The 26470-nt window shown below is 48.8% G+C and overlaps 1 protein-coding gene across 1 annotated transcript in view; it reads right to left on the bottom strand.

The window, feature by feature from the left end:
- Positions 1 to 26470, bottom strand: part of RFX2 (regulatory factor X2) — a 98904-nt gene that overhangs the window by 22079 nt on the left and 50355 nt on the right. Inside the window, exons 3-6 of the mRNA XM_081230728.1 lie at positions 24893 to 25005; positions 21886 to 21975; positions 19828 to 19907; positions 18128 to 18389 (exon numbers count right to left, since the gene is read on the bottom strand). Coding sequence (XP_081086854.1) covers positions 18128 to 18389; positions 19828 to 19907; positions 21886 to 21975; positions 24893 to 25005 — 545 coding nt within the window. The remainder of the gene's footprint in view (positions 1 to 18127; positions 18390 to 19827; positions 19908 to 21885; positions 21976 to 24892; positions 25006 to 26470) is intronic.

Here is a 26470-nt window from a genome sequence, read left to right as displayed (position 1 = left end):
CAAGGTGGTGAGGGGGCCGGGGAGACTCCAAAAAACAGCAGTCCAACCGCGACCACTGACGGAGGCCTTCGCCGCCATAATCTGGAGCAACTTCTAGGCAGAGCGCCCAGCCCATGAAGCTGCCACAGCCCATCCCCAGCCCAGACGGCAGGGCATGGCTCTGTCACTACACCACCACCTGAAGGCTAAATCATCTTTGACAATTTATGTTTCTTGATTTAAAAAAAAAAAAAAGTCATATAATCTGAACACAATTCACCTAAAAGCAGGTCCTTCTCCCAGGGGCTGGAAATAGTAGTTTATGTACAGTAAGCAGCGGCCACCTCTGCAGGGACCCAGGATGGGGGTCCCTGAGTCAGCAGGGGTTGGGGGCCTCTCCCGATAGACCCGGGGGACAGCAGAGGGGCAGGCCTGGCTGGCGTGGCTGCACCCACAGGCCACAGTGACACCCTGGTGAGGGACGGCATCTCCATTCCCAGCTCAACTTTCTATGCCTCCTTCCTCCAAAACAGTTATCCCTCATTTCCTGCCACCAAATCATGCGTTCCCCTGTTTTAAAGATGGCTTGAGGCCCACCTCTTCCTTCAGGGGCTCCCACACCAGGCTGAAAGGTCCCTTCAACCCTCAGACCCCCTGGTCCGAGTCCCGAGGGCAGCCTGGGGAGCTGGGGTGACCCTGATGTCGGGCTGGGTCTGGAAGGCACAGCCCAGCCTTCCTGGGCTCTGGGCATCTTGCCACCCGGCACCAGGCTCTTCTGCCCGGGCACGGGGACTGCAGCCAGTGGTGCCCAGGGACAACTGTCTCAAGTGAGCGCGGCCAACTAGGACCACGAAGGGCTCTGCAGGACACGTGGCCGTCTGTCGCCAGGACACACCCTAACTCTCTCCCCCGACTCCCTGCCCAGACAGCTCCTGGCAGGCTGACCGCAGCACGTGGGGTCGACTCTTCACAGAGATCTTCTTTCTATCCTCTTTGAGTCACCAAGCCTCAGATCCTACTTCTCATGGCTCCCAATGGAAGAAAATGACTCAACAACAAATCGCCAGAAAGAAAACGGACACAAGGAGGTTCTTCCTGCTCGGAAACTAAACTCAGGAATGGAAACTGGTTTTGGAGAAGCAACTAAGGCAAGCCCGCCTTCCAGAGAAAAAGTGTTAGAAAGCCAGAGGCATCCTTGCAGCCAGAGACTGAGGCTCATGCGTTTCGCATAGACATTTTAAACTTCCCGCGGATACGCCGCCGGCCTGGGGTCCGCACCCATCCTGCCTTCCTCATGGCTCTCTGGGGCTGCCCTAGCGCCTGGCCTTGCAGGCTGTGCCGTGGCCACGTTGTCTGCTCGAGATCTGAAGAACTCTGGTCCCCGAGCAGAGAATGCCGTCTTGCGGACTTTCTACACACCCTGCTCTAAGGCTGCAGCTTCCCTTCTCTAGACGTGCCCACCAGCTGACATCGTCTGGCAGTGATGGACAACAGGGTGGCCATGACCCACCTAGCCTGGGGCCTGATGGACTTTTGTTTTTCCTTCGAGACAGCCGGGGTGAGGCTGCTCTTCCTCCAGTGACCAGCCCTCTGAGGCTCAGCCAATGGGCTGGAGTTGCTGGCCACGCCTGTGCCCCCTGACAAACCCAGAAGCTCCTGGATCTTTCCCTAGTGGGGTTTCTGGCCCCGCACCCTGAATCACTCACTTTGAATGTCAGCCAGTATGAAACGCTTGCTGGGGTCACAGCTGGGATCGGGTTCAACTAAAGGGGACTTCTTTTCTTTGATGTTTTAATTCTCAAAAGGATGCCAATCCCAACCCAAGTGCTTGAGAAAAGCTGCCAGAAGTGCGCTCTGAACTCCTGCGGCCTTTCCTACCTCCAAAATCCCGAACAAAGTTCCAGTTAAAGCCGAATTGAGGGGCTTCCCTGGTGGCGCAGTGGTTGGGAGTCTGCCTGCCGATGCAGGGAGTGCGGGTTCGTGCCCCGGTCCGGGAGGATCCCACGTGCCGCGGAGCGGCTGGGTCCCTGGGCCGTGGCCGCTGAGCCTGCGCGTCCGGAGCCTGTGCTCCGCGGTGGGAGAGGCCGCAGCGGTGAGAGGCCCGCGTACCGCAAAAAAAAAAAAAAAAAAAAAAAAAAGCCGAATTGAGGGCGTTTGGAGAAGTAAGGGGAAAAGGGACGAGTGTGGGGAGAGACAGGAGCTTTCCCTCCTCAACTGTCCCCAGAAGCCGAGTCCCTGCACTGTCATCTCTTCCAGCCTCGTCCTGCCACTCAAAGCCACCCAGAGGCAAAGACCTTTGCGCCCTCCTGGCCTTGGGGCCTACGATCATGTGGTGTCCCCATCAGAGAAAGGTCTTATGCAGCTAAAATCAATAGGAATTAGTTGCTTTGCCCTTTTGTCAAGTTACCAATTTTTTTTTTTTTTTCCGAAGAGCCGATCACAGGAGAATTAGCTAAGAACATTTATGGCATCCCCAATCCGGTGTCATTTTCTGGTTATGGCTTGTTTGAGTACGAATTTATTTACAGTGCTTATCCTCTGCCAGGCATGGTGGGTAGGACGTTACATACACTAAGCAGTTTAATCCCTGTTCCCCGCAAGGAGGGAGGCGCTGTCACCCCGCTTTCACAAAGGAAGAGCCTGCCTTAATTTCCCTTCGCTGTGGAAGGAAGGTTTTGCTGAGTGTAGAAGTCTAGGTTGGTTCCCCCCTCTGCACCTTTTCGGCACTTTAAAGGTGTCAACTCACTGCTTTTTTTTTTCGGCCGTACCGCGCGACTTGCAGGATCTCAGTTCCCTGAACCAGGGACTGAACCAGGGTCATGGCAGTGAAAGCCTGGAATCCTAACCGTTAGGCCACCAGGGAACTCCCTGTTTGTTTTTAAAATGCCTATGAAGGTGACAAGCAGAGCAGGGCAGACCAGCAGGTTGACACACACTTACATGACTGTTGAGTAAATCGCTTTTGTGTGATGTGATCCCTTCGCTTTTTTGGAGGTTTTCAATCGCCATTTCAAGCTAAAGAAAATGTGCGCAGAAACAAAACAAAACAAAATGGAAAAAAAAAAAAAACGAAATCAGATGGTTAGCATCAGCCAAGATTTGTTTGTATTAATATCCAAATAAAGATCCGAGTGCCTACAAAATAGAAAGCAGGCTGGATGCAGGTTGGGGGGAAGGGGCGGGCGGGGGGGAATGGGTTAGGTCGGGGGCTGAAGCCTCAGCAGGAGCGTTGCTTCATCACGTGCAGAGGAGCCCAGGAGCCTGTCAGACATCAGCAGCAGATGGGGTCCTACTGTCTACACTGGCAGCCGAGTTTTAACACGTCTGCATGTGCACATGCACAACGGGAATACTTAGTCACTGCATAAGTTCAAGTGTAAGTAAAAGCCAGCATGATAACTGCCTGCTGCTCCCCAAATCCATCATCTGCACTGGGAGAATCAGAGGACCACAGACCCGGGGACAGTTGATGGCACTGGTTTCCCCGCCAGCCTGCCCTGTCGCAAAGCCCAGGGTCTCCCAGCTGGAGGGCTTTGGGAAAATACCAGTAGGCCACGACCCCAGCCCTGCCATTGGGAGGCACAGGACCCTGGGGCCACGGAGATGAGACAGCTCACAGAGGGGTCCTCCTGGGGGAGGGCCTCTGAGATGGGTCCTCAGACCTCGCGGAGGCGAGGGCTGAGGGGCCATGGTAGGTCTATGCAAAGGAAGAGACACCTGGCCGAGTGTGGCAACCACCACATCTGAGCCCGACTTGTACGTGAAAAATGCAAACATAAGCTCTGCTGGAGGCAATGACCCTTAAACACCAAGGGGAGGCAAAGACCACAGAGATGATTCTGTAAAAAGCAGGCCCAACACATTCATAAAGTGCAGCTGGACCGCTTCCCCAGAGCTGAGTTCAGGAACGAGGGGTTTCTGCTTTGCCCCCCACCTCTTCTGACCACTGTTGAGAACATCTACTCTTTCCACTGCTATTCAACACTGTACTGGAAATTCTAGCCAGGGACATTAGGCCACAGAAGAAAATAAAAGAAATCCACACAGGAAAGGAAGAAGCAAAACTACCTCTATCTGCAGATAGCATGATCTTAAATACGGAAAATCCCGAAGGATCTCCCCCAAAACTGTCAGCACCAGGGTTGCAAGATACAAGATCAATATACAAAAGTCAATTATATTTCTAAACAATGAACGATATGAAAATGAAATGGAGAAAACAATCCCATTTGCAATAGTATCAGAGGGAATAAAATACCTAGGAATAAATTTAACCAAGGAGGTGAAATACTTGTACACTGAAAAAACTATGAAACACTGTTGAGAGAAATTAGATGACCCAATCAAACAGAAAGACGTCCTATGTTCATGGATTGGAAGATTTACTATTAAGATGGTAATACTGTCCTAATCGATCTGTAGACTCAATGCAGTCTCTATCAAAATTCTCTACAAAGCTTCCAGCTGCCTTTCAAATGGACAAGTTGATCTTAAAATTCATATGGCATTGCAAGGGACCCCAAATAACCAAAACAATCTCGAAAAAGAAGTACCAGGTCGAAGACTCACAAGTTCCCATTTCAAAACTGATTACAAAGTTACAGTAACCACAACAGTGCAGTAGTGGGATAGGATAGACATACAGATCAATGGGATAGAATTGAGAGTCCAGAAATAAACCCATACATCTAGGGTCAATTGGTTTTCAACAAGGGTGTTTAGACCAGTTAATGGAGAAAGAATACACTCTTCAATGAACGGTCCTGGGATAAATAGACAGTCACGTGCAAAAGAATGAAGCAGGACCCTTACCTCACAGCATATACAAAAATCCACTCCAAAGGGATCAAAGAACTACATGTAAGAGCTAAAACTATAAAACTCTTAGAGGAAAACATGAGGTAATCACATAAAATAAGGTTATCTCCATGACCTTGGATTTGGGAATAGAATCTTAGATATGACACCAAAAGCACAAACAAAAAATAAAAGATTAAAACTTTTAAAAAAGATAAATTGGACTTCATCAAAATTAAAAACTTCTGTACATCAAAGGACACTATCAACAGAGCGAAGAGACAACCATGGACTGGGAGAACATATTTGCAAATCATGTATCTAATAAGGGTCTTATATCCAGAATATTATAAAGAACTATGGAGACTAACAACAAAATGATAAAATGACACGATTAAAAAATGGGCAATGAACACAACATTGTTAATCAGCTATGCTCCAATATAAAATAAAAAGTTTGAAAAAATGGGCAAAGGCCTGGAATAGGCATGTCTCCAATAAGCACATAAAAAGATGCTCAACATCGTTAGTCATTAAGGAAATACAAACTAAAACTACAGTGAGATACCACTTCACACCCACTAGGATGGCTATTAAGAGAAAAAAGAAAAGTAACAGGTGTCAGTGAGGATGTGGAGAAACTCGAACCCTCCTCAGTTGCTGGTGGGACTGCAAAATGGTTCAGCTACCGTGGTAAACAGCTGTTAAAATATAAACTCAGTTAAACCACATGACCCAGCAACTTCACTCTACCCAAGATAATTGAAAACAGGTGTTCAAACAAAAACTTGCTCATAGCAGCCTGATTCATAACAGCAAAAAAAGCAGAAAAACACAAATGTCAGTCACCAATGAACGGATAAACAAGATATGGTCCATACATACAACTGAATATTATTCATCCCTAAAAAGGAATGAAGTTTTGACATATGTTACAATGTGGATGAGCCTTGAAAACATGATGCTCAGTGAGAGAAGCCAATCACAAAAGGCCACGTGTTGAGGGATTCCATTTGTATGAAACGTCCAAAATGGGCAAATCCAGAGACAGAAAGCAGATTAGTTGCCCTGGGGCCGAAGGAGGAAGGAATGGGAGGTGACTACTAACTGGTACAGGGTTCCTTTGGGGGTGATGAAAATGTTCTGGAACTCGACAGGGTAATGGTTACAGAACATTGTGAATGTACCAAATGCCACTGAATTACATGATTAAAATGGTGCATCTTATGTTATGTGAATTTTACCTCAATAAAAACTATGCAACTAATTAAAAAAAACTTTAGTCTTTCTTGCAATTTGAATGGATCTTTCACCCACATGCATGGTTTTGTAACAACATGCACTGGTCACTTGGAAAATATTGGTTCACTGAGCTTGCAGATCTTCCAAATGTTGATACATTTCATCACACGGTATTGAAAAAAGTCACATTGGTTAATATCACTACCAACAACTTCACCAAGATACCAGTTTTCCAAAATTCTATTTTTTTGGTTTGAGAACATATTGACAATAAAACCTGTCGTGTTTTCCTCGATATGTCAAGCTCACAACCGTTCAGTTTTGAGAAAATGTGTACCAAATCTTCGAGTCTGAATAATCATAATTTGTCTGTCATCCTTTCAAGGAAAAATAGCGTTTCATGAAAAAAGTAGCTCATTCTGCTCACAAGCCATTTGCCCATGAGCTTTTCCTCAAGACTGTCATCATACTTTGGGAAGAAGCAGAAGCACTTTTCGTCACACAGAATATTAAAGCGTTCTCGAGGATTGAGATTTAAAAAAATTAATAATTTTTACTTCATCAGGGAATTCCTGAGTGAAACTAGCATTTGGTATTTCTCCTTTTTTTTTTTTTTACTGTGCGTGCATGATGGTGAGGATTATAGTGACTTCTAGAGACTCTGATGTGTCTGCTCTGATTTGTGCGCGGCTGTGTCAGCCGTGCTGGTTTTGCATCGTTGGGGCAAATGTCAACACAGGGAAAACAGCAACTAATGGGTTAGCATTATTATGAAAACAGTTTTGATCTCGTGGAGCTCCTGAGAGGGTCCTGGGGACACCCAGAAGCTTGCCAGATATGTGTAAGACTGCTGAAAATCGTGCAGTTCGCAGTATTGTGGGAAAGAATACAAATGAACTTTTGCTTTGTAAGACCATCCTCAAAACCCCATAACTATTAAATAGGGTCAGAACAAGCCCACTGATACCTTAAATTAACTTAATACGCAGTGGAACTTCCCAAGGTGTTCACTGCGTTTTAAAATTAAGACGTCAGGTAAACCTCTGAAGGTGATGAAGTTGAGGAAAACGTCAGCAGTCCCCGAAGTTCAGATGGAGGGGTTGGTGCCCAGGAGTTAGGACCGGAGGCGCAGCGCAGTGCATCCAGCAGAGGGCGCTGTGGCGCCACCTCCCAGCTCCAAGCTGAGGCCGTCCAGCATCCTTGAAAAAGGAGCATCTCACGCTTGCAGTCTGGGGGCTGGAGTGGGAGGCTTCCTTACAGACCTGACCGAGGGATTCTTACTGCACAAGTACAAAAGGCTTGATGAGTCCTCTCAGTGGCTGGAAAAGTTAGTGTTTAATCTTTGGATATACTTAAAATGGAAATTAAATTTATACTTGACTGGAGTTTAATTTTTTGTTATTTAAAAAATTTTATCGGGCTTCCCTGGTGGCACAGTGGTTGAGAGTCTGCCTGCCGATGCAGGGGACACGGGTTCGTGCCCCGGTCCGGGAAGATCCCACATGCTGTGGCGCGGCAAAAAATTTTATCAAAGTGGTACCTGCACAGGCCCAGGTGTCAAACTGTAAGGAAGAGCCAAGGATAGACGCAGAGGTGCCCCCTTGCCACCCCAGGGCCAGGCAGCTTTCCCTAAAATCGTTTCTGTTTTCTGAGCTTCTCAAAGATTTCTTTCCATCTTGGTATTATGCATACACTTGTCTACCTATTTCTTGACTTATCAGGAGCTTCATCTTTATTTCTGATTGGGTGCAGTGCAGCCCATATTCCTTTTTATTGGCCGTTTAATTTCACTGGTTTCTGCTGCGTGAATTACTAGCAGAATGCCTGGGGAAAAGGGCACACACATATCACGCTTTAGGCGTTCGGGAGAAAGGAGGGGAGAAAATGCCTAACGACTTGTGATCAAAGATACAGTGTTTCAAGAACTCAACGTGATAGCAGAGTGCAGATACGTTTTATTAACTCACAAGTATATTAAAATTAGTCGGTTATTTAAAATTTTTTAAAGGAATTTAAAAAACTCCTTTCATGTATAATCCTAGCAAAATTTTACCTGACATAAGGACTAGATTTGTGTCTTCTAAGTGAGGGTGCAGGTTACTTCTCCTCTGAATTCATTAGCGTCCACTCTAATGACCATTCCATTTATAACACAATAACCTCATTAAAATGACCTGCCAGGACTTCCCTGGTGGCGCAGTGGTTAAGAATCCTCCTGCCAATGCAGGGGACATGGGTTCGAGCCCTGGTAGGGGAAGGCCCCACATGCCATGGAGCAACTAAGCCCGTGGGCCACAACTACTGAGCTCGCGTGCAAGGAGAAGCCTGCGCACCACAACGAAGAGTAGCCCGGCTTGCCACAACTAGAGAAAGCCCGTGTGCAGCAACGAAGACCCAACGCAGCCAAAAAAAAAAAAACGACCTGCCAGGCCAAGGTCACCCCTGCAAAGGGCCAGCAATGGCCAGTATCAAAGCAACACCGGTGGGCTTCCCTGGTGGCGCAGTGGTTGAGAGTCTGCCTGCCGATGCAGGGGACATGGGTTCGTGCCCCGGTCTGGGAGGATCCCACATGCCACGAACCGGCTGGGGCCATGAGCCAGGCCGCTGAGCCTGCGTGTCCGGAGCCTGTGCTCCGCAACGGGAGAGGCCACAACAGTGAGAGGTCGGCGTACCGCCAAAAAAAAAAAAAAAAAAAACCCAAAAAAGCAACACCTGTATCTCCAGGCTGGGTCTGCCATAATTTAATATCAGGACCACGCCTCCTGGGCCAGAAGTGGGAAGGGGGAGAGGATGCTCCTGGAAAACCAGGGATAAGTGGGGGTGAGGACAGAAAACTGCTGCAGTAAATGTCCTGTCCTAAAATACAGCTTATTATGTGACCACAGAAGGAGGAAATAAACGTTTAAATGTTTTATGAACGCTTCTGGAGCTTTAAAGAAAATGGAGAGTATTTAAAAGAACCAAAGTGTCATGGCTGGAGTTTTGAGGGCAGGGATAGAAATCACAGAATTCTGCCTGGAGAAAGGAAACAGCTGCAGTTAAGGGCCAGGTGGGAGGATGGAGAGAAGGGCAGGGCTCACCAATGGGGAGACAGGGAGGCTGGCTGGGGGAAATGGGCATTTTCAATTTGTCCAGTTTTATTTTGCTAATTAAGCATTAAAAAATTATGTAGTAATATTATATGCACTTGCCATACAAAACCCCGATTAGGCCAGAGACATACCAGGGCCAGGACTGGGGTGGTGCCCAGGAAGCGCCCAGGGCACCAAACTGAAGGAAGAGCTCATTGTCAAGGTCGTTCCATGGCAGGGTCAGCCCCCGGAGGGGAGCAACTCCCTAAATTCGGTGCCCTGGGCACCTCGCTTGCCCCATCCCAGCCCCACCTCAGCTTCTCCCCGGCCTCCACCAACTCCCACTCAGGAGAGGAAGCCCCTTCCTTCCTTAACAGCCCAGTGTGCATCCATGAGGGGGCGTGGCTGTGTGCCAATAAAACTTTATTTACAAAACCAGGGGGCTGGCAGGATTTGGCTGGAGGGCGGCACTCTGCCGCCTCTGCCCCCAGAGATATACTAAGCAGTTGTAAATCACTCACACAATTGCATTGTATGGATTATACTTTACTGCTAAACTGATTTTTTAAATTTTTAGGTAGAGAGGGGATTGTTGCACAGCACCATGGATGTCCTAAATGCTACCGAATTATGCACTTTAAAATGGTTAATTTTATGTTATATGAATTTTACCTCAATAAAAAATGTATAAGGTAATGCATGCATGTGGTTAAAATTCAAATAGAAGAAAAAGGTATAAAAAAAGCAAGTCTTCCTCTTTTCTTTCTATCTCATGGAGGTATCTTTTTTGGTAATCATTTTTAACAGCTAACATGTTTAGTTCTTCTTGTAGTTCCTAGAACTTTAAAAAACATAGTTCTACTTCTTAATTTATCAATTGAAAAATTTTTAACTTCTAAGTTTGGAAATAACTCCAGATTGTAAAAAAAGTTGCAAAAATAGCACAAAGCATTCCCATATGTCCTTCAGCCAGGCTCCCCAAATGTCAACATCTTCCGTGACCTGGAAATTAACCCCCACTCAACACGGTTAACCGAACGAATCACTTGATGGAAGTCCTGTTTGTGGACCAGGATCCAATCGGGGGTCACACACTGTGCTCATTTACATACGGAGCCATGAAAGAAAATAGTAGGAACACAAGGAACAGATGAAGGAAATTAGGAAAAGGCTTTTATTAGGTGGATGACCCATGTAGCCCTTGACATGGTAAGTGGGTTTGTGTTACTCTAAACAGGATGATGACTTCTCTGGTAAGTTAACTGAGACTTTTCAGAATAAGAACTGCAGTGATTTCCAGTATGCATTCTTTAATTTTGTCACTTAAAGCAGAGCAGAGGTGAACCTTAGATAGATCTTTCAAAGGGGCACTGCTCCCACCTTTGCAAAGAAACTTGCAAAACCAGATTCAAAAGTGATGATATTGGGACTTCCCTGGTGGCGCAGTGGTTAAGATTCCGCCTGCCAATGCAGGGGACACGGGTTTGAGCCCTGGTCCTGGAAGATCCCACATGGCGTGGAGCAACTAAGCCCGTGTGCCACAACTACTGAGCCTGCGCTCTAGAGCCTGTGAGCCACAACTACTGAACCCACGAGCCATGACTACTGAAGCCCGCACGCCTAGAGCCCGTGCTCCACAACAAGAGAAGCCACTGCAATGAGAAGCCTGTGCCCCGCAACGAAGAGCAGCCCCCGCTCACTGCAACTAAAGAAAGCCCGCGCACAGCAACGAGGACCCAATGCAGCCAAAAATAAATTTTTTAAAAAAAGTGATGATATCATTAGATGTTTGTCAAAACCCATAGAACATACAACATAGGGTGAACCCTGATGTCACCAAGCGCTTTAGTTAATAATGATAAGGGGTCAATATTGGCTTATTGGCTGTAACAAATGCACCAAACTTAGATGTTAATAATAAGGAAAACTGCGTGGGGTACAGGGTGGGGCATTACGGGAATTCTCTGTACTTTCTGCTCGATTTTTCTGTAAACCTGAAATTGCTCTAAGAGAAAGTCTATTAAAAGGATAAAAAGTGATGATGCATTATTTATTTATTTATTTTTGGCCGAGCCACGGGGCTTGCGGGATCTTAGTTCCCCAACCAGGGATTGAAACCATGCCTCCTGCAGTGGAAGCACCAAGTCTTAACCACTGGACGGCCAGGGAAGTCCAATGATGAATATTTTAGAGAAAAAGCAGATGTATTATTAGCAAAACTCCTTTATCAAATAATGTGCTTTTGCTGGCAAACGGTTTGCTCTTGTGGTTGGACAAAAGCTCTGTGCAGGGGGCGAGGAAGTTTCTAGCGAATGTCCAGTAGGCGTGTGAGTTCGTAGTCCAGTCAAGATATCCTGGGTCTTCCCTGAAAACACAGGCTCCAGAGAAGAGCTGCTTAGCGGTTGGCGATCCATCGTGAGCTGTGACGCCGCGTGGATGGTGCACCAGCCCCGTGGGCCACCAGGAAGGGTCACCGTGAGAATGGAGGTGCCCAAGTGGGAAGCCAGTCCACACACAGGGAGCCGTGGACGGTCCAGGGTCCCCGCTGGCCTTGACTCAGCTCTCAGGACTGAAGCAGGTCCCTTACAGACACATCCACTCGAAGCGGCCGCAAGACCATCTTCCCAGCGAGCTGGATACAGGATAGAAGATTCGTCTCTTCTGTGTCCACGTGTGCTGGTGGTCAGAGTGAAGATGCTCGCTGGAGTTTCGAAAGCAGGAGCTGCGTTTCTGATGACTCAGCAAAGAAATGCCTATGATTTCAAGTGGCACATCTCAGGGATGTCTGCTGTAGCTTGAACACTGCAGAACTTGAATCTATCATTCCAGGGGCCCAAGTATTGTGACTTTTAAAATATATATATATATTCTTTTTCGTATTCTTTTCCATTATGGTTTATTACAGGATATCGAATATAGTTCCCTGGGCTATACAGTAGGTCCTTGTTGTTTATCTATTTTATACATAGTAGTTTGTATCTGCTAATCCTGAACTCCTAATTTATCCCTCCCTGACCCCCTTTCCCCTCTGGTAACTGGAAATTTGTTTTCTATGTCTGTGAGTCTGTTTCTGTTTTGTAAATAAGTTCATTTGTATCATATTTTAGATTCCCCATATAAGCGATATCATATGATATTTGTCTTCCTCTATCTGGCTTACTTCACTTAGTATGATAATCTCTAGGTCCATCCATGTTGCCGCAAATGGCATTATTTCATTATTTTTTATGGCTGAGTAATATTCCATTGTATACATGTACCACACCTTCTTTATCCATTCATCTGTTGCTGGACATTTAAATAGGTTGCTTCCATGTCTTGGCTACTGTAAATAGTGCTGCAATGAACAGAGGGGTGCACAAATCTTTTTGAATTAGAGCTTTGTCTGTACCAATTTACATTCCCACCAACAGTGTAGGAGGGTTCCCTTTTCTCCACACCCTCTCCAGAATTTATTATTTGTAGACTTTTTTTTTTAAACAAATTTTATTTTATTTTATTTTATTTATTTTTGGCTGCGTTGGGTCTTCGTTGCTGCGTGTGGGCTTTCTCTAGTTGCAGCGAGCGGGGGCTACTCTTCGTTGCGGTGCGCGGGCTTCTCATGCGGTGGCTTCTCTTGCTGTGGAGCACGGGCTCTAGGTGCACGGGCTCAGTAGTTGTGGCACACGGGCTTAGTCACTCCATGGCATGTGGGATCTTCCCGGACCAGGGATCAAACCCGTGTTCCCTGCATTGGCAGGTGGATTCTTAACCACTGCGCCAGCAGGGAAGTCCCTACTTGTAGACTTTTTAATGATGGCCATTCTGACCCATGTGAGGTGGTACCTCATTGCAGTTTTCATTTGCATATTGCGACTTTTAATATTAAAAGCTCAGTTTTTTCGAAGAAGACCCGAAGTGTCCCATGGGGCTGGGCTGCTGACACTCTGCTCCACACACCTAGACAGGAGGATTTTCCTCACTTGGGGGTGGAAGACATTGATGGTGCTTTCTTAGGTGTGTATGAAAATCACATCAGATGCCACAAAGCTTACAGAAGCTGAACGTAACCAGAGAAAGATGGAACCCATGTGCCGCCATCCTCCAAGGTGAAGCGTTGGCCCTTCCAGCTTCTATGTAGCTCTTGCTTATGCACCAGTTGTCTGGCCTGCCTGAGCGGGGTCGCCTGGGCAGGCAGCCCCCAACCTCCGTGGGACTGGAGCACCCAGGGCCACCACTGCCTGTGTGCTGGCCCTCTCTGACTTCCTGGAAATGCAGAGTCCAACGGGTCTTCACCAGACCAGGTCCCAGAGCCCTGATGAGACACTGCAATGGTACATCCCCTCACGGACAGGGACGCTGTATTTTTATCATCTTCAAAATTGGATAGATGATTTGTCTTCATCAGCCTCCACTGCGTGGCCCAGGGGGACCGCCTGCTTACCTCTCAGCTTAGCATCTCAGCTCCATGGGGTCAAAAAAAAAAAAGCACAACAGGAAAAGTTATCAAAAACTTACCATTTGGGCAATTCACTTCTAAGGTTTCAATACGGATGAAATTTTAACCAGAAGTGAGATTCAAGAAAATGTGTCACTGTAAGTCTGAAGTCCCTCACTGGGGCTGTAGGTGCCGATTTGCTCTGGTGTTTGTGCTCTGTTTGCAGGATTAACTTGAAGTCCCTAGAAACACAACTCTGACATAAGAAAACTGATGACGTGAAATGCCAGACCCAGGAGCCATCAATACTTCTGTTGCAACCTCAGGGCCAGTCCTGTTCTTGGCTATTGGCTGGATCTCTGCTGATCCTTGTGAGATGTCCCCACACCAAAAGCAAGTCAAAAAACCACAACAGAGCAGAGGGAGTCTGGAGGCAGATCCTCATCCAAGGTGATAACTCTCCTGGAGCTTTTGGGGCTGGTGGGAGTGGGCAGGGTGCCAAAACATAGCCTGTTCATGGATTTCCAACTGATTTAAAAACTTGATTCTTCTAGTGCAACCCAGACATCAGACTACAGTAACCAGGCGGCCCGGGGTCTGAGCTGCACATTTGTTTCCAGCGAGGCAGTGTGGACTGCAGAGAATATCATGACCTGTGATCTCAGTAGGCCTGTGACCTGCGACCCTAGCTTATTCACTATTATGAGTTGATGCAGTTTGCTGATATGGAGACGTCACATTCGTGAAAGTTAATGTAGTCTGTGAGGAAGGCTTCTGATCAATGGCAGCTCTACACTCAGGTCTGCCAGCCAATCCTCTGAGGGTGTGCTGAGGGCCCTGGAGGGCCCAAGTGAGGCAAGGGACAGGCTGGTGCCCCTGGGATGGAGTGGCAGGCACCACCCCACAGTCACCGCTCTAGACAGCAAATGACTTCTCTCCATGCCTGTCCTCAGAGCCAGGTCCTGGGGAGCACTCTGGACATAGAAAGGGAGAGAACAGCTAAGCTCAGAGGGCCTCTAACGTCAGGGTGACCCGGAAACACATCAGGACCAAGAGAACAGGGATGAGGCTCGAACATCATCTTCTATTTCAGATTAAGCCCACACAAAAATAGGAAGTTATTTTTTAATTGACAATCAATCAATATAATCCATCACATTCGTAGTCTAAAGAAGAAAAAACATGTCATCATATCAATAAGAAAAAAGCATTTGACAAAATTCAACATCCAATTATGATAAAGACTCTCAGAAAACTAGGAATAGAAGGAAACTTCCTCAACCTGAAAAGAGGCATTTGTGAAAAACATACAGGTAACATTACACTTAGGGGTGAAAGACTGAAGCTTTTCCCCTAAGACTGAGAACAAGGCAAGGATGTCCACTCTCACTACTCTTACACAACATCGTACTGGATGTTCTAGGCAGTGCAATAAGGCAAGAGAAAGAAATAAAAGTCATCCACACTGGAAAAGAACTAAAACTGTTCCTATTTGCAGACCACAAAAAACTCTTAGAACTAAAGACTGAGTTCAGCATGGTCACGGGAGGCAAGGTCAAGAGCCAGAAATCAACCATACTTTTGTACACTAGCAATGAACAGTTGAAAACTGAAATTTCAAATCAGTACCATTTAAAATAGCTCCAGGGGACTTCCCTGGTGGTCCAGTGGTAAAGAATCTGCCTTCCAATGCAGGGGACATGGGTTCGTTCCCTTGTCAGGGAACTAAGATCCCACATGCCGCGGGGCAACTAAGCCCGCACGCCACAACTACTGAGCTCGTGTGCCTCAACTAGAGCCTGCGTGCCGCAAACTATAGAGCCCACGCGCCCTGGAGCCTGCGCGCCACAACTAGAGAGAGAACACCAGCACACCACAGCTAGAGAGAAGCCCGTGTGCCACAACCAAGAGTCTGCATGCTACAACTAAGACCCAACATCGCCAAAAAAAAAAAAAAAAGCTCCAAAACCAAAAAATACTTAGGCATAAATATAACAAAATAAGTACAGGATCTGAGTGCTAAAAATGACCAAATGCTGATGAAAGAAATCAAAGAAGATCTAAATAAATGGAGAAAACACACCAAGTTCACGGATTGGAAGACCCAACATAGTAAAGATTTCAATTCTCCCCAAATTGATACACAGCTTTAATGCTGTTTAATCAAAATCTCACTAGGAATTTTTTTGTAAATATAGATAAACTGATCTAAAATTTATATAGAAAATTCTAAATTTATATAAATAGCCAATACAATACTGAAGAATAAAGTGAGAGGAGCCACTCTACCCATTTCTGAGACTGACTAAAGCTGTCGTAATTAAGACAGTGTGGTACTGGTAAAGGGACAGGCACATAGATAAATGGAACAGAACAGAGTGTTCTGAAATAGGCCAATTGATTTTTTTTGGCTGCATTAGGTCTTCATTGCTGCACGTGGGCTTTCTCTAGTTGCGGCGAGCGGGGCCTACTCTTCATTGTGGTGTGCGGGCTTCTTATTGTGGTGGCTTCTCTTGTTGCGGAGCACGGGCTCTAGGCGCGCGGGCTTCAGTAGTTGTGGCATGTGGGCTCAGAAGTTGTGGCTCACGGGCTCTAGAGCGCAGGCTCAGTAGTTGTAGCACACGGGGTTAGCTGCTCCACAGCATGTGGGATCTTCCTGGACCAGGGATCGAACCTGTGTCTCCTGCATTGGCAGGCAGACTCTTAACCACTGTGCCACCGGGGAAGTCCCAGGCCAATTGATTTTTGACAAATGTACAAAAGCAATCCGATAAAGGATAGTGTTTTTAACAAATGATGCTGGAACAACTGGTTGTTTCGTATGCATAAAAATGAACCTCAACATAAACTTTATGTCTTATACAAAAGTTAGCTCGGAATGAAGCGGAGCTAAATGTAAAATGTAAAACTATAAAACTTTTCAAAGAAAACAGAGGAGAAAATGTTCACGACCTCAGGACAGGCGAAGAGTTCTCAGGCGTGACATCAAAAGCACGATCTTTCCAAAAAAGAAAAACTGCTAAATTGGATTTGATCAAAATTATTGGGAAAATTTTTTTTTCTCTGCAAAAGACACTTAAAAAAATTTTTTTTAAAAAAATTTTTGGCTGCAGAGCACAGCAATGTGGGATCTTAGTTCCCCAACCAGGGGCCAAACCTGGGCTCCCTGCAGTAGAAGCGTGGAGTCTTAACCACTGGACCGCCAGGGAAGTCCCCAAAAGACACTTTTAAGAGAATGAAAAAACACTTTAAAGACTGGGAGAGAATATTTGCAAATCACATATCCGGCAGGGGACTTGTATCCAGAATATACAAACAATTCTCAAAATTAACAGTAAGAAAACAAACAACACAGTTAAAAAAATAAACAAACTTCAACTGACATATCACCAAAGAACATACATGAAAGGCAAAGCCCCTGAACAGGTGCTTGCCATCGTTACGAAAATGCAAAATGACGACCACAGTAAGATAACACCACACACCGACGAGAATGGCTAAAAAGAAAGATGCTGACAACACATGACAGCAAACAATGCTGGTGACGAGGTGGGACGAGAGGAACTCACACCTGGCTGGGGGAGCTCGAAATGGTACGCGCCCCCCGCCCCGGGAAAACACGGGTGGTTTCAGGTAAAGTTAAACATACACTTACTGTAGGAGCCAGCAATCCCATTCGTAGGTATTGACTGACTGACCCCAAAGAAAGGAAAACATGTGTCTATACGTGAGAGTACTTCTAGCTGTTTTATTCACAATCACGAAAAACTGGAAACAGCCCAAATGGCCCCGCAGCTGGTGAATGGATGAACGAGCCGTTAGGGTCACAGAACATGACTCAGCAACAAGAAGGAACCACTGACTCACAGGACAGGTGGACGGGATCTCCAGGCTCCACACTGGGTGAAAGAAGCCGGTCACAAAAGGTGTCTCCTGGATGATCCCCTTTATACGGCATCCCCACAGAGACAAAAGTACAGTGACGGAGAGTAGACCCACGGGTGCCAGGGGTTGAGGGTGAGAGGAGGTCGTGACTACCAAGAAACACCCGAGGGAGTTTTGGGGGTTATGCAACCATTCTGTGTACTGATGTGGGGACAGATACCCGAGTCTGTACGTGAGTCAAAACTCATGGGTCTGTGTAGCCCACACCGTCCACTTTACTCTGTGCTAATTTAAAAAATAAGAGTAAATATGGGAAACAGAGTTTTCAAAGCAGATACATCTTTAAAGCAGGTAAGCCACCGTTTTGGACAGAGGTGTGGGGTACCAGTCCCGTATAGCTCTGCTTGGGTTCAGCCCAGTTTTCGCGCGGATGGGTTGATCTCCGCCTGGGAGAGGCTGATGACGATGAGGACGGTCATGGTGGACCACCAGCGGCAGCAGCATCTCCCAGCACTGAGCTGCCTCCCCATCTGCAACGCTCCCAGCGCCAGCTACAGCCATCTACCCTCTGTCTTTACCAAGGGAGGACCCGAGGTTCAAAGACGGGGCACTTGTCGGAGGCTGGTGGGGTTCCGACGCTCGTGCTCCCGGCTGCCTTCTACTCACCGTCCCTGCTGCTGCCGGGAATCTATTCAGGGCCTAACCTGCTGCCCCCGAGAGCCTGGGACGTACATACCGTAGCAGGTGACGAGCGGGATGTGTGCGCCAGGGAGTGCCGGGTGCCGTCCATGCCCCCGTGGATGAGGTAGGCTCCCGCGCTGGAGACGATGGGGCCGCCCCCAACATCCATGGTGATGCCCACCATGCTGTGGGCAGGGACTGCGGTCGGGGAGGAGCCTGCCACGGTCACCTGGGCACCGCCCGGGGCCTCGAAGTACGACGCGGAGCTGCTGGGGGCGTACATCTGGGGTTCTGGGTTGTAGGCGTACGCCGTCCGCCTGGCGGGAGAGAGAAGGCTTCACGTAAACGCCGGAAACCACGGCGCCGAGCACGTGGCTAAGTCAGACCCGGCTGTCAACACAGCGCGTTCACAGCCGTGGTCTCCGAAAGCATTCGGGATCCCAGCTGACCCCTCAGCAACTGGTCATTTACAAACCGCACGTGCAAATTGCACTCGACGCGGGCGGGGCTTGGTGGGTGGGGCGGGGCTTGGTGGGTGGAGCAGGGCTGGACCTGACCCTGGTTACTGGAGGTTTACCCCTGGGATAAGACCATGTAGAGCTGTACACACACACACACACACACACACACACACACACACTCGTGTGCACACGTGCGCCTAAAGGCTGTGAAGCTGAATATGGCCCGATGTGGTGCCCTGGTTTTGATACCATCCTAGAAGATGTCACCACCGGGGGTGCGGAGGCTGGGTGAAAGGTACAAGTGACTCTGGGCTAATTTTGCAACTTCCTGGGAGTCTCTAGTTCTTTCAAACCAGAAAGTTTTTTCAAAAAAATGTAATTGCATAATAAAAAGAATGTCTAAGGGATTCCAAGAATTTGTCTGAAATCCTTTAACATCTGGATCAAATCATTAACCATGTCGGTTGATGTACATCCGGCCGCAGTGAAAGGCGGTCAGTAGGGGTTTTTCCTCAGGGGTGACTGAGGGAAGGCCCCTCTGGGGGACAGGGCAGCCTCTCCGACCCCCGGGGGACATCCTGTCTGACCGCAGTGCAATCAAACCAGGATGCTGCAGAGGAGGGTCCCCCAGAGCCTGCTGGGGGTTCACAGGCTTCACACACGCTCCTTTGGGTCAGTGTGTGTCATGCCTTCAGTGTTGTGCTGCGGGCGCCCACGACTCCAGCAATCACATCTCTTTAACCACAACCAAACCTTCCCGCGCCCTCAGGACGGGAGTCGTGGAAACCAGAGGCAGAAACAAGCAAAAGGACGCGCGTCCTGAGCGCAGTGAGCTTCTGGGAAACGCATCATTTTCTGCCCCAAGCATCACTGAGTTTGAAGGCAGAAAACCCTAGACGTCCTTGACAAATGGAAGATCAAGTTTTACCAACATCAGAAAAAGCCAGAGGTTAACAGAGGCCAGGATGAAATAGCAGAGATGGACACGGTTTCTGGATTGCAAAGGATGTCTTCAGACTTAGAAGGTGGATTGTTTTTTTTTGTTTGATTTTAAAGACTGCCTTTTCTAGAAGTAAAAGTATAACAGTCTGTGATTTCTGAAATCTCCACCAGGCTGTGATGTACTTATGCCATTGTAATAGTTGGGACACATCACCCAAAGGGTAAGGGAAAGGATTTTGTGTAAACACATCCCCAAGGGAGCTCAGTGGGCGTCGTGAAAGAAGGTTGGGATGTGGCCTACATTTGGTTCCCTGTGAGGCCCCTTTCGGGGGAGGGAGAGGACACCACGTACAAGGCTCCGTTGGTGTAGACGGCGTCCCCCCCTTCCACGTACTGCACCTGGGGGGGATACACGTGCTGCACGGGCTGGACCTGAAACAACAGCAGATATTTGGTGTTACACTGAGTCTCCTTGCTCAGGATTTTCAGATTATTCAGGCAGAAGTATCTCCTATTGCCTTTTGTGAACACTTAGTACCACATCACAGTTATCCTGCCCCCAGCTGGCACTTCTAGAAAGAAACCAGGAGAGATAGTCATGTCAAGGCCATGTATTCCGGATGAGCCCAAATGGAAATGAAACCGCAGTGGGTCTGGGCCCCTATTCTGTGCGGGGGGGAGCCCAGCTCAGAGCAAAGGTGCAGAGCAGGGCTGGGGGGATGCCTGCGGCCTGTTGGCCACTGGGCAGAGGGGCCAGTCTTGCTGGACAGCAGACGCCAGAGATGTGGATGGAATGCGGACCTCGGAGCGCCCGATGCCCCCACGGCCCCTTGGCAGGGGAGCGGGCTCAGGCTGCTCATAGCTCCACCGCCCCCCTGCCACTCTTTTCGGTGGCCCTGGAGGCCGTCCCCAGCAATGGGTTGGGGTCCTGGGAGCCACGCTGGAAGAGACTCTGAAGGTCTGAGCAGAATCATTAGTAGTGCTGTGCCTGGAGTGGGGCGGGGGGGTGGGTGGGTGGAGGGAGTGGGGCAGGGGTGGGGTGGGTGGAGGGAGGAGGCCGGTGGGAAGACCCCTCCCTCGTCGGTCAGTTTACAGCCTCAGCTGATGACCCCCAAGGGACTCGGGCCCTGCTGGTGGAGGCCCAGAGCTCTGTGTGCAGAACTTCGGGACCCCACCGCAGAGGGAGGCTTAGCGGGTCCCTGATTCAACCTTGTTTGGGGGTGAGAAAACCAAGGGCCAGTCTCATCGTGCCCTCTCTGTAAGCCTTCTCATGCAGCAGCAGGACAGGGCCGATTCCCACCTCTGAGGACAGCCCAACCCGGGGGACACATGCACACACACAACCCCCTTCATCTTAGCGGACTGGGTAAGATGCAGAGGTCAGCCCCAAAGTCCGGGTGGCCCAGGAGAAACAGCGGGCACAGGCCCAGCCCCACAGAGGAGAGCAAGCTTCTGGAATCACAGGAGTTGTGGTCGCCCCTCCCTTAAGGAGCTAAAGCAGGGCCGCTGGTTCCCTGCTAGCCCCCCACCCCACCCCCATGTCTTCGCTTCTCCCCTAGGACCCCGAAAATCACACAGCACCAGGCAAACATCTCTAAACACCCTACTAATCTGGGCAGGAGCCCCTCGAAGAGAGAGGTGTGTCCTCTGGGGTCTCGGCATCTCCATATTATGCTCCTGGTTCCTAGGCAGGAGCCTGAACGAATTTTAATTCAGCATCTTACAGAGCAGGAGTCGGCAAATTCTGGCCCTCAGGTCAAATCTGGCCCGCCTGTTCTTAAAAATAAAGCTTTATTGGCACACAGCCACACCATTCCTTTATGACTTTCACGAGTGTTGCATGGTTGTGCCAGAGACCATCTGGCCTGCAAAGCCAAAAAAGAAAAATGTACGGCTAGGCCTTTTCCAGAAAAGGTTTGCCAACCCCTGCTCAGATCACACTGCCTGTATGAGCTGATGATCTGGGCTGCGGTTTGGCTGGTGAGCCCACGCATTCAAGCTTTGTTCTCATATCATTTAATTTCACAAGAAGTGCCCGTCTGAGGGTCCAGCACTTGCCTGCAGATGAGTTTGCCTCCCCAGGGGGTTCCGTGCTCTTCCAATCCAGAAACCTCCTCTATCTGCCTGCGTGTCTACCGCTGCACCCCGTGCTCTACCTAGGGGCTCGCTTGCGCCCCAAAGGCTGAATATCTGAATGAATGAAAGATCATAAGCTTTCTTCGCTTGATGCAACCTATCTGCAGCAAAAGATTTTTTTTTTTTAAACACAGATTCCAAAAGAACTTTCTGGTAAGGAACGGAACACATCAAACGAAAAGGAACAGCGACAACAGAAAAGCATGCATCATCGTTCAGACAGGGTGCTACGATACGTGCTAACCTCCTCCCGAGTCACCTGTGCTGTGGTTACCTGCTGTGGCACCTGCTGCACTCTGGGGAGGGAGATGGGCTGCATCTGAGCCCCCTTGGGAGCCGAGCCTGCTGCCTGGACCAACACCCTCTAAAAGGGAAGGAAAGAGGACATGTAGGCTTGTCAGAGGTTAGTCCTGGAAACAAACACAGGTCACAGCCAGCTCGACTGCGCCCACTGTCGCTTTATGGAAACATAGCGGGACGGGTAGGAAAGGAGAGGTGGGCGCACACATATGCGGCTCAGGCTGATTTAGGTGGGCACAGTGGGGACTCGAGCACACGTGCACACACGCGCACACACGCGCACACACACACACACCCAAGCAGCTTTGCCTCCTTGGGGTCGGTAGTCATCAAGGTGACATGGGCTGAGAGCTGGATGCCGAGGCTGGTCGTCCACACCACCTCCTCTGCCAGACGAGCTGGGTCACACCCCACCGTTTCTCAGTACCCCCTGGACCTGCCCCCATTTTACACACGAGGGAAAAGGAAGCTTAGAATGGTCAAGGCCAGGTCGATGTCCTGCGGCCTCAGCATCAGGAGTTCTACAACCCAGACTCAGTCCAGGCCCTTCCTGGACTCCATGACTGCTCTCTGGGCCCCTGAGCTGTCTTCCCAGTGTGGCTTTGTCACTTGGCCTGGAGGACTGGTTGGACATACAAAGCTAGGAAAACATGAAGGATCAAAATGTACCCTCAAGGTGAGGGAGGAAAAAGAGCGCTTTGTTTCTGTAAAGCCTGGGCTTTGGAAGTCATCAACTGTGAGTCTATGATCGTCCCACTTGGACCCTAAGTAACACCAGTTGTGGTGATTCTGTGGGGCTTGGCTTTATAAACACCACTCTTCTAATAAGAATTCAATACACTCGGCCCTCCAAAGGCAAAGAGAACACAGATGGTACAGAAATCAATAGAGTGGATGGATAAACCCACATGGGAACATCACTCAGCCAGAAAAAGGACAGAAGCAATGACACTCGCTACAATGTGAATGGACCTTGAGAACATGATGCTCAGTGAGAGAAGCCAGACACAGAAGGACACATAGTGTGCGACTCCATTTATATGAAACACCCAGAACAGGCAAATCCACAGGGACACAGAGTGCATTCGTGGTTGCCAGGGGCTGGGGGAGAGGGATGGAGGGTGACTGCTCATGGGGACAGGGTTTCTTCTCTGGGGGATGAAAATGTTCTGGAACTAGATAGAGGTGGAGGTCGCAAAACACTGTGAATGTCTTAAATGTCACTGAATTGTTCACCTTAAAATGGTGAATTTTGTGCCATGTGAATTTTGCCTCAAATAAATAAGAATATTAAGGATATACATGCACACACTCCAAAGCTGAGCTGTTCAATATGGAAGCTACTAGCTGTGTAGCTCTGTGGACACTGAAATTTACTTCGATTTAAGTGAATTACAGAATTCAGTTCCTCAGTGGCACTGGCTATATTGCCAGCGCTCGGAGCCTGGTGGGGCTGGTGGCAGAACACGCCCACTGTGGTGGGAAGTCCTGGTGGATGGCCAAGACTGAGAGGGGAAGCAGGAAGAGTGCATCACAGGGACAGTGGGAGCAAGAACGCCCCTTACTGGGGATGAACTGGGTGCTCCCTGTTCAGGGAGTGCAGTGCAGACCGCAGGCAAGAGAGGTGCCCGACAGGGGCGGGGACACAGCCATTGAGGCAGGGGTGCAGGGCTGGATCCATCTCCATCAGGAACCGGAGCCCTGGAGCCTGGGATGTACACGGTGGCCATGGCAGGACCCTGGGACCAGTCAGCCTGCAGCCGCTACAGTGAAGGCAGCCGCCACCCAGGCCCAGGGGCATCAGAGACGGGGGTTTGGTGAGAGGGACCCCAGGAAGCATGGGGTGGAGGGCTCATGCATCAGGCTCAGTGGGCAAGGAAACAAGCAATTAGACCACAACTGCAAGTGATCATGCCCTCTTAGCACCCATGCTGGGGCGGCCACGCTTCCAAGAAATAAATGCTAAACATGTCCGACTACACATTCTAAACTGAATAAACGGCTTTGATGTTTGCCTTTTGGCATTTGCTGAATTACGTTTTTTGGGGTTTTTTTTGTTTTTTGTTTGTTTGTATGTTTTGTTTTGTTTTTTGCGGTACGCGGGCCTCTCACTGTTGTGGCCTCTCCCGTTGCGGAGCACAGGCTCCGGACGCGCAGGCTCAGCGGCCATGGCTCACAGGCCCAGCCGCTCCGCGGCATGCGGGATCTTCCTGGACCGTGGCACGAACCCGTGTCCCCTGCATCGGCAGGCGGACTCTCAACCACTGTGCCACCAGGGAAGCCCTGTTTGTTTGTTTTTTTGCCATAATCAATTCTTTCTGTCGTGCTCCTAACTTTTAGATTTGTAAATCATAGATGATCACGTGGCCACAGTGGACCTCTGCACATGTCTATGATTTTGGTCTGTTCTGTTACCTTCGGTTTCTGGTAGATTTATGTCACTAACTTTATGTTTATGTCTACTTAATGGTGTATTTCAATCCACTATAGAAATCTAGAAGTTGGGAGAGCCTTAATGTGAGGATTCTCTCTCTGCAAATTTTAAAGAATATACCGATTCTAACACTAGATTCAATTAATGAACCAAATCCTAAGAATTCTCACTTCTCTTTTGCCTTATGGATAGAAAGGCTTTCTGTGTAGAAGGGTCATTTCCAATGTACAAGAAAACTGCCACTAGCAGATAAGAATGGACTAAATCAAACTCGGGGAAGGGCTTTCTTTGTGAGTTTGGATCATCGATTCCTTGGTGGGACCTTTTTACAACAAACAGTGAAAAAGTCTGATAACATGGAGTGAGGAAGGAAAATGAGGGTGCATTTCAACAGCAGCAGCCATGGAGCTGAGAAGTCAATTCAGAAAAATAGAGATTCCTCGCTCTGCTGATTCAAATGTTTTTCAAAACCAAGGTGGAGGCGTCTCCATCCTGGCTGCACTGGTTTTCCCGGAGCAGCCTGAGCGGCGGGCGGCTGGTCTCTTACCTGCGGCGAGGCTGGCACAGGCTGGGCCACAGGCGCCTGGGCTGCCGACGAGGGACACAGAGCCACGGAAGCCGGCGAATCCGATCCACCCTCTGAATTCTGCATGCTCAGTTCTAAAGAGAGGCAGAGAGAGAGTGAGTGGGGCAGGGCTGTCTTCACGAAGCCCAAAGAGGCAATGTACACGATAGGTGAGTGGTAATGACCTGCAGTCTTCCAAGTCCAAATGCAGGGATCCTGGCCAGACTAGGTAAGGAAGGGGAAGGGGGGAAGAGGCTGCACAACTGTTCCATAAGAAGAGAGAAGGGAGGGGGCAGGGGATGTTTTTCCAAATATAAACCCGAAAAAATAGCTCTGCAGGAATTCCTGAATGCTGGGGACAACAGCTCCCCCTTTCCGATCTGATCGGGCTCATATGACTTCTTTACTCATTTACCGGCAAAACCAAAAGCTCCTGGGGGATGCTGGCCATCTGCGGAGCTACTGCACCCCAAACTATAAGCGCATCCTCCTAGGGCAGGGTCTCCCCCTCGGCACTGCTGCCATTGGGCAGGTCATTCATGTTCTGCGGGACCGTCCTGGGCCCTGTGTGGGGTGGAGCGGCATCCCGGGCCCCACCCACTTAATGCCAGGAGCACGCCTAGTCGTGACCACTGCAGATGTCGCCAGACATTGCCCAGTGTCCCTGGGGGGGCGGGGGGGGGATGGATTCAACGCTGGTTAAGAATCACTGGTTTAGGGAGAAAAAAGGTGACAGCAGAGAAAGAAATGGCACATTCCTTTGGGCTGGAGGAAAATCCTCAGGCATTTCAGCAATAAGAAAAAGTGCCTTCTGCTCCTTTGCCCATGAGAAGGCAGACAAGTACATTTCTCTGCAGCCAGGTGTAGATATCTTTCAAGAAGGTAATTTAAAAATTCTCTACCAAAAGATTCATTTAATCTCAGCACGAAGTGGCAGACGATAGTCACTCCAGGAAAATGCTGAAAGTCAAACCCTCTTCACTTTTTAATAACCACTGGCTACCTTAAGTCTTTGGAGAAGCAGTTCAATCCGCAAACTGCATAGAGAGGAGGTGGTTTTGTGGTCACACACACCTGTCCCCATCCCTGTCCCTGTCCCATCCTGGCTGTGGCTCTGAGCACATCCCCCCAGGAGTGAAGTCTCCTGGCTCCTGATCCCCAGGGAGGCCTGGACAGCATGGCACAAACCACGGTGCCCAGGACCTACGGCCAGAACTTTGATATATGTTTCTCTACAGCCCCAAGGGTCCCCACCTCCAATAATGGGTGGAGAATTTTTTTAAAAGCCTTTTTAAAAAAATATAAACTGATAATAGATGAAAATAATTTGCCTAAGGGAAGCAGAAAGATGTGTGTGTGTGTTTGGATCTGAGAGTGTTGGCTCAATCCCATCTTTGTTGACTCTCCCAGGACTCCCCCATCCCCCTCCCAAATGCCTTTGGTGCCACAAGAGCCACTGGATGGACTGTGGTGGTGCCTGTGGCATTCTTCTCTTTCCCGTGACCTTGACTCAGTTCTCACCACCAGATGTCCCCAGAGCCATGCAGTGACGGGTGCCTC

This window comes from Mesoplodon bidens (genome assembly GCF_964165515.1).
Source record: "Mesoplodon bidens genome assembly, chromosome: 4".
In the NCBI taxonomy this organism is placed as follows: Eukaryota; Metazoa; Chordata; class Mammalia; order Artiodactyla; family Ziphiidae; genus Mesoplodon; species Mesoplodon bidens.
Note: the sequence above shows the minus strand (reverse complement) of the source record. Positions and strands in the feature narration are given on the sequence as shown.